This window comes from Cynara cardunculus (assembly GCF_001531365.2).
Source record: "Cynara cardunculus var. scolymus isolate 2C chromosome LG 2, CcrdV1, whole genome shotgun sequence".
NCBI classification, from domain to species: Eukaryota; Viridiplantae; Streptophyta; class Magnoliopsida; order Asterales; family Asteraceae; genus Cynara; species Cynara cardunculus.
In genome coordinates, this window is record NC_037529.1 from 68,660,590 (window position 1) to 68,672,171 (window position 11,582).

The 11,582-nt window shown below is 35.7% G+C and overlaps 2 protein-coding genes across 2 annotated transcripts; one reads left to right on the forward strand and one right to left on the reverse strand.

The window, feature by feature from the left end:
* The first annotated feature begins 2,169 nt into the window (after positions 1-2,169).
* On the forward strand, positions 2,170-3,736 carry LOC112506373. The gene is made up of 2 exons (XM_025110378.1): positions 2,170-2,421; positions 3,638-3,736. The coding sequence occupies exons 1-2, from the start codon at positions 2,170-2,172 to the stop codon at positions 3,734-3,736; spliced, it is 351 nt and encodes a 116-aa protein (XP_024966146.1).
* Positions 3,737-5,083: 1,347 nt separating this feature from the next.
* LOC112507826 (EH domain-containing protein 1-like) lies at positions 5,084-9,136 on the reverse strand. Its single transcript, XM_025112546.1, has 16 exons — positions 9,049-9,136; positions 8,890-8,969; positions 7,999-8,067; positions 7,863-7,920; positions 7,686-7,741; positions 7,531-7,573; positions 7,397-7,443; positions 7,185-7,298; positions 7,004-7,106; positions 6,816-6,865; positions 6,560-6,688; positions 6,209-6,460; positions 6,027-6,106; positions 5,824-5,950; positions 5,597-5,740; positions 5,084-5,511 (listed from the first exon to the last, which is right to left on the reverse strand). The coding sequence occupies exons 1-16, from the start codon at positions 9,134-9,136 to the stop codon at positions 5,326-5,328; spliced, it is 1,626 nt and encodes a 541-aa protein (XP_024968314.1). The 3' UTR covers positions 5,084-5,325.
* Positions 9,137-11,582: the final 2,446 nt, after the last annotated feature.

Sequence of the window (11,582 nt, forward strand, 5' to 3'; positions counted from 1 at the left end):
ATATTATATTTTTAAATTTATATTATATTCAAAAATAAAAACATTATCGCTTTCTCAAAATCACATAAAATCGTATTATATCGACATGAATAAAAAAACGAAACATTGAAATGAAAATGTATCTTGATTCATTGCACGAGTACCCTTCTAGTTTAAATCAAGTATATGAGATACCATACATGTTTAAATCTCACATATTTATAATAAACCTAAAATCAAATGGAATTTAATTTAATAAAAAAAACTTATGTCATATAATAATTAATAACTTAAAATCAAAAGAGATTAAATTTAATCCAAAAAACTTATCAATTAATATCCAAAACATATCAAAATAATTGTATTTTTGACTTAACATCCAAAAAGATAACAATTTTAGATTCTAAACCTACTTAGAAAATTATGAATTACCAATTTAGTTGAAATAAATAATATATTTTTAATTTATTAATTAATATATAATAGGGATAGGACGAAAAGTGTAATACCCGTCCCCTATCTTATCCTCGGTTAAAGACAAACGGGGATCTCCGTCCACGTCCCCGGTTTACAAGGAATCGACGTTCTTGACCGGGGGCGGGCGACGAATCGGGACCTATTCCCCGCCTAACACAAAACAGTTAATTAATTTTTAATTTAGCATAAAATAACCAAAGAATTTGCAAAATGGGTTTGTAAACCCACTTTATTTTGAGATTTCCCTTTTTAAGCTTTTCCGTACGCATTTTTTTTTTGAGAGAATATATTTGTGGACCCCACCACTTTGGCTTACCAATTGGTATCGAAAAAAACGTTGCACATTTTTATTTTACGAAAACACGAGAACATCTTTATTACATGTATTAATATACGTGAGGGGACTTGATAATATGTAGACGACTTGACCCGTGACCCAAATCGTGTCAAAGGTATCAGATGTGATGGATTATGGTATTATATCGAGAACACTCTTATCACATGTGATAATACACATGAGACCCCCTAGTGGTGTGTGGGTGACTTGGTTTGTAACCTAGGTCGTGTCAAAGGTCGTTTGCGTATCTGATTTAGTATCACATGTGTATTATATGTGAAGAACTATAACATCACATGTGATGGACTATAGTAAAAGGTGTTTTTGTGTTCCCGCAAAATGAAGGTTTTTTTGTTTGATATAAACAAGTAAATGTTGGTTAGTTCGTAATAAGACAACTTCGAATCTGGTTACTATGGGTAGTATTTGGTGTACGGAGTACCTGGGAGGCTGGGACGAGACTAGACAAAATCGGATTCGAATGACTAATATAACTAGAACATACTTATGGCACGTAACTCAGTTGACAAAGGTCTCGGTTTTATCTTGGCCCCCGCTGGCCTCAGCCGTCGAATGAGGCAAAAATGTCCTTTACATTTCTATTTCTAAAGGCAGGTTTTATGTAGGATCGGTTGGCTTTGTAAGTAATTAACTTTTTGTCAAAATACAATTAAAATTTAAGAGCATCTTCAACATATATGATATATTTTTTTTCTCATTTCTTTCAAATTTATAGATTTCTCTTTCTCTTCCTTATTTTTATCAGAAAAATTTAACATAGCTGTTAAAGATGATTAAATTATAGATGTTAGAGATGATGATATTATAATCCAACAAGAGTTAAAATGATGACATTGCCTAAAAGTTTAGCTTAAAATAAAGACAAATTGTATGAAAAAGTAACATAATTTAACTTGATTCTTATTTTGGGCAAATTTTTATTTGGTACCTAAGATGTAAAATTTTAAACATTTAAGTACCCGAATAACTGATTGAAGACTAATTTTTGATTAAAAAAAGACTAATTTTTGATTAAAAAAAGACTAATTTCAGATTTAAAAAATCCATATTATTAACCACGTCAACAAATAATACTGAGTTGGATACCACATTATTATCAACATGATAACTAGTTAATGCTTCAACCAGTTAAAACTTTACATGTTAGGTATCAAAATAATAGTTATAAAAATACATTACTCAAAATAAGAATCAAATTACTTAATTTTTCATTCAATCTTCCTTAGAATAAACAGAGTTCGCATTGAATTAAAGAAGAGTAGGTAACAAGAGAAGGAATCTCCAGCCGGAATTTTCACCGCCGGAAAAGCCAAAATACATCCAGCGTCCGCCGGTGAACAGGACGCATTAAACATATGGAAGGGGTTGGATCGCGGCTTAGCCGAGCATCTTCCCACTACGGCTCGACGCCAATGCTCACCGGGCCCGAGAGGAGATGGCACAAACAGTGGGTCCAAGTGTCATCGTCTTACAACTGCACTACCAATTTCAATTCCCGAGGATCCCAAAACAATCTGTGTGATATACGTCTCCGGCGTTGGACTCATGTTCCGCCTTCCCATTCCACGACGGATGAGAGGCCAAGGCGGAAGCTGCCGTATACTCCGGTAGTTTGTGTTGTAGGCACTAACCGGGCAAGTTTACCATGTAAGATTCGCGATCCATGCCATGGTGAGTGACACCTGGTGAGCGTATGGTAGTTGAACAGAAACTTTAGGGGGGTTATTTTGGCAATTGTTGAATGGTTTGGTGCAGTGTAAAATGAAATATAATTGTTTGGTAATAGTTTAGAATGAAATTAAGACGCTGAATGCTTGAGGGAGGCCCATGATACAAAATCATTCAGAGGGTCTGAGAACCATTAAAAGACATTTTTTTTTGCCAAACAAGATTCACCTCTTAACAATTCAGATGTTGCATTTTTAATGGAACTATTAAGATATAAACAAAAAAACCCCTAATATATGTGTTGTTGCTAACTCCGACATCTTTTGGCCAATGGTCTAGAAACCTGTAGAAATCCATACCTTCATCCCAATAGAGGATTTGGTGTGTATTGGTTTACAGCCAACAATTTAGGGTTTAGGGTTTGGTTGAAGAAATTTTTAAGGGGACATTGACAATTTTGATGCCAAACTGCAATCTTTATGTACTCAGTTTGTGAAAATGCTGATAAAACTTCCAACTTGGTTGTTGTTTCAATGGTGAAGTTTTGATTCCTCTATAGAACATATGTTGGTTGGCTTCAATTTCGAACCTTTCGTGCTTTGATGAGAAGAAAGGCAAAGATGCCTTCTGCATTTCAGGTTCGCAGGAAAACCACAAAAAGTTGGAAAACTAAGAAACACTCCAACCATTGTTCATTTTTCTGGTATGCATATGTGCATAGAATTAATCGAAAACGTTTCCTACTTTCTATGAATGTATGCATTTTATGCACATGTGCATGACGGATAAATTACCTTTATGAATGGTTATTAGGGTGTTTTCAACCCAACCCAACCCAACCTTGTCTTTAAATCTGATATCCATTGACTACCAACAGCACTTCATGTGATCTGCAAACTAAGTTTGGCAAGAACAAGTTGCAGATTGTCGTGCTGGAAGAGAATAAAAACAAGGCTGAAAAGACTAACCTTGAGGTTAATGCTAGCAAGATACAATACCATATCTAGTATGCCAGCCTCAAGCATCGATAGTTGTTATCATGCTATCTTTTTGTCTGCAAGCACTTGCCACTTTGACAACTCGAGTTCTATAATCTGATCATCAAAGCAATGGTTTAGGAAGAAAAGTCAACTGTTTTTTGCTCTTCTACTGCAGGGGTCAGACAAGTGTGAAGCAACTATACGAGACTTGAACTTGAAAGATTATGATGTGGACCATGGTTCAGATAGAAGTATCAAAGAGGTCGATGGGTAAAGGCTGCACGAACTGGTTTTGCACGCTTAACGCATTAACAAGCTTATCATGGAGCCTCGACTTGTAGCATCAGGTTGATTCTAAGTGCAATTGTGTTTCCATCTTTGTGCGTTCTTAACCTTAGCAGTAAATAAAATGATTCTACCATAGGGTCATTGGACCAGCAGTACCTGGGTTTATTTAGGTAGCTTTTTGGTACACAGGCATGATTGGACTGGACAAGTTGTCTGTCTGGTGTTTGTCCCACCCAGTCTTGGTCCTTGTCCCATGTCGCTTCAAACGTGGGACGGTGAGTTTTTGTCCTGTCCCATTTTGCGGCAAATGTGGGACATTGAGTTTTTATGTCATGTCCATGTAAGTATTTGCCGTATATAATTAATGTATACTTAAGACAAGATTCAGCCATCAGCAGAAACAACGTGTGAAATCAAATTCGTTTATTTTCCTTCTTTCTGGCCAGATTTGGTAGTGGTGATTGGTGATCTAGACCAGAGCACCCAATAGATCTATGGAGAAAGGGAGATCCATGGCGCTCCAAGAAGCTCGATATAAACATGCCAAGTTATTACAAATTGTTAGAATAACAAAGCATATCAAACTACACATATCAATGACAAAAGGACATTTTTTCCTCTTCGGGAAGATGAGACAAGATAGGTAAATTAGTAAACTACTCATATGAAACTAAACCCTAAAGTCTTCCACAGTTATTTAAACCACCTACCTCACTCTCGCCCATCCTGTTCGGTCTCATGCACATACCAAACATCCCGACCCATATTCAACATGTCCACGAATCCCTGGGAATTACAACCACAAGGGTTGTGGCGTAGTGGTTGAGGTCCTGAGAGATATGGTGGAATATCTCATCTGCCCAGGGTTCGATTCGAGGCATACGCAACAATTGTGACCAGTGGGTTTATAAGGGCTAATTTCTTGCAGTCACAATCTTGCAGTCACAATTTGCCGGGATTAGTCCAGACATCGCCTGGGACATCCTTCCATAAAAAACCCTCTTGGAATTACCATCTATCATCATATCTTTCTTTCACATATCCAACACTATTCATATAGAATCTAATCTCGAGACATGGTTCTTAGGCGATTGATAGTAAATGTAACTCGCTCTTTAAACAACTATTCACAGTTCAAACCATAAAAACACACAATTTGAACCAAATATTTGTGTAGGACTTTTTTATTTAACAACCCAAACTAGAAATGGGACTATGTTTCAATTGATGAAATAATAATTCAACTGTAACAAAAATATATGTACATATCTATTATATGTACAAAACTTGGAAGGACATCAACCTTCCAACAAACTGCAAAACACTATGCTGCTCATCTATTTTGAGTCTAGGGAACCCCTAAACAATTGGTCAAGGGAGGCAATTGCTTCTACTACTCCTCACAATGATCATATTTACTATTCGACACCCCTCGATAAGAAGAAGAAAAAGAAAAAGAGACGATGACTATGGTCCAACTCCTCGCTGCAAGTTATCTCAAAGCATGCAGATGGGCAATATATACAATGAATGGTTGATTGGGGTTTTTGTCTTTTAAAACTACTGCTAACCTCTTTAATCGTATGGATTTCTGAAGGTCTTCAAAAGTTTTGGGATATCATAAGCCAGCATGTCATCAACACCTTGTATCATTTTGGGCTTCAATCTTTCAAATTTGTCTATGTTGTAACCAGCCAAAGCCATTCTGAAGTTTTCAACATTGGGGAAATCTCCCGCAGGTAAATGATGATCCTTTTGAATCTGGTTACCAAATGTCGTAGGCACGAAATCACAAAAAAAATTAAAAAGAAATTGTAATTTCCAAAAGGTAAGAGCGAAAGGGAACCTTTTCAAAGACTGACTCAAGATTATCAATGAGCCTCTGCTGAGCCTTAGCCTTGCCTATCCAGCTTGGCATCTCCTTCTTAAGCTGGTTCATGATGTAAGCATGAATCTTGGCAGACCTAGCCCGTTTCACAAACTCGTTGATCTGTTCAGAAGAGTAATAGACGGTTTTCAATAACATATACGATCTCCAATCAAACTTGTAAAATATGCAAGAAATTAACTCACTCTACGATCACAAGCCTTCTTGGGTATGTCTTTTAAGTCATTTAGAAGGTCATCCTGCTCTTTTTCAAACAATGCTGCCCCCAATGGCCCATCATCCGACGCGTTTATAGGTTTGTCATTGAAAGAACTGACCACATGTGAACAAATCGACATAACTTTATAGAAATATATAGGAAGGACACACAAACACAAAGAGAGCATACCCGATGTAAACACGCATAACTTCTGGAGTGTTTAGGACTTTACCAAGGGACCACATTAATGCTCCATAAACCCTCATTAGCTACAACACAAAAAGAATTTATATCCAATATAAATGACTCACCTGCTCAGAACAAACCATGGTTAAGCCTGGTTTTTTTTTTGAGAGGGGAGTTTTTCTTACTTGTTGGGTATCAACTTGATCAGCCTTGTTCAAGACCACGCGAATCTTGTCATCATGTCCTCGTAGGGATGATATGACACGTTTGAACTCATCGCTTATATCAAGTTTATGAGGATCAAAGAGAAGCAAGATGAGATCGCACTTTCCAGCAAACCAAGACGTCACACCAGTAAAGTCATAGCTTCTTTGTGTTCTTTGCTTTTCTCCAGATAGAACTCCAGGAGTGTCGATAAATGTAATATGCTCCAGCAGCTTTTTTAGTCAAACAACACAAATTATGTTTGGTTTTATGGAAATAACAAAATTATCAAACTCACATAACCTTTGCATACTTCAACAATGATAACTCACAGGATGAGGCATTTGAGAACACTGGAATTTTGACAAGAATGCACTTCCAAAAGTAGTTAGGCCATTAAATGGCATGTCTGCTTGAACAGCAACAGTATTCCCTGGAACACTTCTCTCATCGGGTCCATTCTGCGCAAAGCAAAAGAAAGGTTTTACATTTGCATAAAATGGTTTAGGACCAAATTCTTCAATATGCAAATATGATGTATCAAAAAGGTTCATGCCATGAAAGTAATATGTCTGATCTAGGACATACCATGACAGCAACAAATCTATCTGTAGTAGGCTCGGGTCCAATATGAGCTCCTGTTTAAAGAAATACAAAAGTGAAGAGTGTGTGTGAGTATTTGCTCTATATAAATATTATATACTTAAAAGAATACAATAATAAGAAAAAAAATGTGTGAGGGATAGAGTTGCAATATTACGGGAGTAAGAACTTGCCTGGATAACCACTTTTAAGCAAATGCTTGATGAATGTTGTTTTCCCTGTTGAGTATTGACCCAAAAGCATCACCATGGGCTTGGCATCAAAATCACTGTTGGTCTGAAGCAAATAGAGAGAAAAAAAGCTTATAATTTAAATAATGCTTTGTAGATTATATGAAACACACAAATTACTCACCAACTGGGGAGACACAAATTCATGAAACCGATGCATAGTTTCTAAAGGTTTCAGCTTCTGAATATATAGCTTCTTCAGGCCATCAACGATTGATGTAACAGATTTTAAGGGAATCTAAGCATACACAGAGAATACAGGATGAAAACATAGACAACCAAGGATAAAGTATAAACAACCTTCTTTACAGATTTTGTAAGGAACATTAATCATACCTTCTTTGCAGATTTTGAAGAAGATGAAATCTCAATCTGAGAAGTACCTAAAACAATGTTAAAAGTGAGCATCAAACAAAATTTGACTTGCTTTTCTCCTGAAGCATATTTAAAAGTAGATTATTTATCATTACTATTCATTTCAGGATCATATGACTTGGAATGTTTCTTTGTCTTCTGCAAAATATGGATAAACAAGTTAATGTTGTCAAGGAAAATGTGAAAGCTGTAGGCTCGTAATAGCTCTGCTTCATCTCTTATCCGCTAAAATGAAAGGAGGCATACGTACAGATAGTAGAACATCCAGACCATCCATTGCTGGCGGTTTTAGTTCTTCGATATTAACTGCACCGTAAAATATTTTTCACCCAAGAAATGCAATCAATCACATGAATGTTAGACAAAAACATGGTTGCACAAAATGCAATATACTATAACATGGAAAAGCTGCGACTGTACGACTTACTATCTGAGTTCAAGAATTCAACACTCAATGTATGTCCCGCTTGTGCCAAGGAAATCAACTAAATTAACAAAGTAAAAATGATGAGCTTAGAAAACTGGCTGATGCAACAAAAGAAGATGGCATGAAAATAAACCACCTGCATTGCCATAACGAACTCTTTAAAGGCTAGAAACCCTTGTCTTTTGGAATCCGCAATCGCCCACACCTTAAGAAGTTGAATATCAGGAAAGGACAAGAGAGTGAAATAGATCAGAAGCAGAGCAGCAATAAATTTAACTATGATAGAAGTAAAAGGAAATGGGCATGAAGAATCATGCATCCTCCCAATTTTAAAGACAACATAACCACAAGCTTGAACTGTCGCTATAAACTTGTCAAGGATGCTTGCTTAACATTGATCATAAATACAATTGCAATTATGCACAAAACTCTTGAGCAACTTTCTTGCATACCAATTCCTTAACTAATAATCTGATTTGCAGTCAAACAGTCAAAATGCAATGGTGAGTTCTCTCTGTTCATTTTAGCAACAAAGATGCAAACAAGCCAGCTCAAAGACTGGCTTCTTTTGGTTGACATGCAACGCAAGCAAGATAAGGTGTTACCAACTTTGAAGTATGGTCTTCCCTGGCATTTGATTAGTTCAGCAAGAAGGGTTGATCTCACTTAAGATAAATATCAATTAGTTTCAACATATAATCATTGGTAACCTCATTCGTTTGTGTTGGAACCCCAAATACTTAATAACAAGCATCACTGCTGGTGCATCAAAACCTAGAATACATACCCTTATGCCCTACACATTTACTCTCCTAAAAAAGAGAGGCAACGTCCAAGGGTCATACTATCAAGAGCGATTGCTCCAATAGAGTAAAGATCATTCGTTTGTTCAACATATTCGATCAATTTTGAGTTGGAGCCCAAGGGTTTTAGTAGAGATCAAATTGTATGTGAATGCAAGGCGGCAGCAAAGTAAGAAGAAGATGAAAGCGAAATGACATTTTGTTTGGACAATTTAGGGCGAAACCTGCTTGAGATCTTGCCGAGATAAATTGGACATGGCGAAGAACTTCGTGGCATCAGCACCGGTAATACGTCCATCGCCATCTAGAATCATTGAAAACCAAAATATATACAATACGATTGATGGAAATAAGAGAACGAGAAAGAGAAAGTAAATGAAAACCTGAGTCAGCGCAAGCGAACCACTCTAGATAGATTTTCTGATGTTCTTTAGAACACCGATTGATCGGAGCCGAAGCGATAATATCCATATTTAATCGAAAATCTGAAATAAGAATTCCAGATTTTCGAAGGCTCCAAATCACGGTGTGTGTTTGTTCTTAGGGTGTCTTTGTTGAAGTTTAGAATCAGAAAATACTATCAATACCTCCTTCTACCTGGTTGCCGTCGACGTTAAGAAGCTCGACGATGATGGTTTGCCGTTCTCCGTCTCCGTCGGAGAAGCCGGACCTCACAGATTTTGAGTAATCTTTGTTAAATTTCTTCACCCCATAGAAAACGGTTATGTACGGAATGGAGGTGGACCCAATAAACTACTTTTTTGAAGATTAATTTACATATTTCGTCCCTGAGGTTTTGTGAAAATTACGGATTGATCCCTACATTTCAATTTATTACCGTAGTGGTTATTATTACTATGTTCGGCAAACTGTTTGCAACTGTAAGCTAGCTTATGAATAAAACTGGCTTATAATCATGTAAAATGATAAACAAAAAAGACATCATAAAAACTTAGTCAATTATCTATATTATCTTATAAAGCAAATTTAGCAAAAGTCTTAAAATCTTAAAATACTAAATGACCAAGATACCTTTTATACATTTTTTCACCCCTTCCTCTCCTCACATGCACTCACCTCTCACATATACTCACCCTCTCACAACTGATTTTTTTAAAATTATAATTTTAAATTTACACTTTATACTCCTATAATTAGTTAATTAATTTACTTTACGTCCTTTACTTTTAAATATTTCATTTTAAACCTTTGTCGAATTGATATACATAATCGTATATCAATTAAAATATGTTTAAAAAAATACATTTTTATTTTAACAAGTTACACCATTATAATTGTCTCTTTAATACCTTCGAAATGAGTCCAATATTGAATAGTTTTTGACTTAATTATATTATTATATATTATATATACTGTGAAAAAATATTTTTAATATTTACGATTTATACTTTTATAGTTATATATATATATATATATATACTATATATTTTGGGGTTAGACTGTCCAAATTGCACTATATAATATGTTCTGAATTAATATGTTTTTGGGTTTTTTTGAAATATATATATATATATATATATATATATATATATATTAATTCAACATTAATCTGAGTTTTTGGACAAGAAAGAGGGTAAACAGTTGAAATTTCATTCTAAAACTCATATTTTTTGATCTTTTCATGGCTTATGATCTGTTAAATTTGTAGTTTTCTTTATTGGGTTTGAATGTTTATCTTAAAACTCAAATTTTTTGGTTCTTTGCTCATGGTGTAATCGAACACATTTATGGAGTCGTTTAAATATATTGGATTTTAAACTGTCATACAATTTTTTTCATCGATAGTTTGTAATTTGAACCATAACTCTTATTTATTCAAATTGTATTAATATGTAAAGACCAAGTGTAACATATATCATCGTTAAATCATATCTTATAAAACCAGTGGAACTTCAAAATCGTTAAAATTCATGGCTCCCGCCGCATTGCGCGGGTACACAAATAGTAATATTTTAAGGAAATTCCTTGATCTAAGAATTACGTCGTCCCCGGTCTCTTGGGCCTGGGGTAAGCCTGAAATATGTGAGAGTATGTAAGTTGATTCATCCCATACCGAGCGATGATCTTGATTCACTATTTCCATTTTTATTTTTAGAGAAAGAAGAGAGCTAGCATAAGCAGAGCAACCTCTCACGTTTCATTGAGATTGCTGCTTATAAATCAGGACAAGGACTATAATTGTAACAGACTGACTCGTATGGAATCAGTTCTAGTAAGTAGAAAACTCGTCATCCATTCATTCATGAACTGTCTTCAAACCTTCGCTCCAATACTTTCGAACAACTCTCAAGTTCAGTTTTCACTACAAAGTGCTGGAAAGCATCTGGGATTTCTAGCGACTGACTTCGGCGGTTCGGGTTTTCGGTCGGTTCCCGTTCACTTTTGAAGAAACTGATGAGCTAGATACGGCGCTTTCAAAATCCCAGGGTAGATCTAAAAAAAGAACATAGCATTCGTATGAGTTTCACTCGGGCAAGACTCCCAGAGGGCGAGAAAAAGAAAACAGTTCTTATTCATGAGCTGGATGATTGCCTCCACAGAATGCTGGAGGAAGCTCTCCCTTTGACTCAGGGGGCCTTCTACCACTAGCCCGGATTCTGACTGAGAGGTGTGAGAGAAGGGCAACCAGCTCGACCGATGGGAGCCAACAGACATATAAAAACTGGTGCTCCTGTTGCTGCAGAGCCTCTGTGCTATTGGTTTACAAGCTTAGTTGAGTAAATTAGCAGGTAGGACGGACTACTCAATTAAAATGGCTCTCATTGACACTATCTTCTAGATGATAAAATTAAAACAAATTTTTAATAATATAATATATTAATTAATACAAACAAGATAGTAAAAAAAACTAATAATATATTAATTAAAAAATTAAATTCATTATATATATATATAT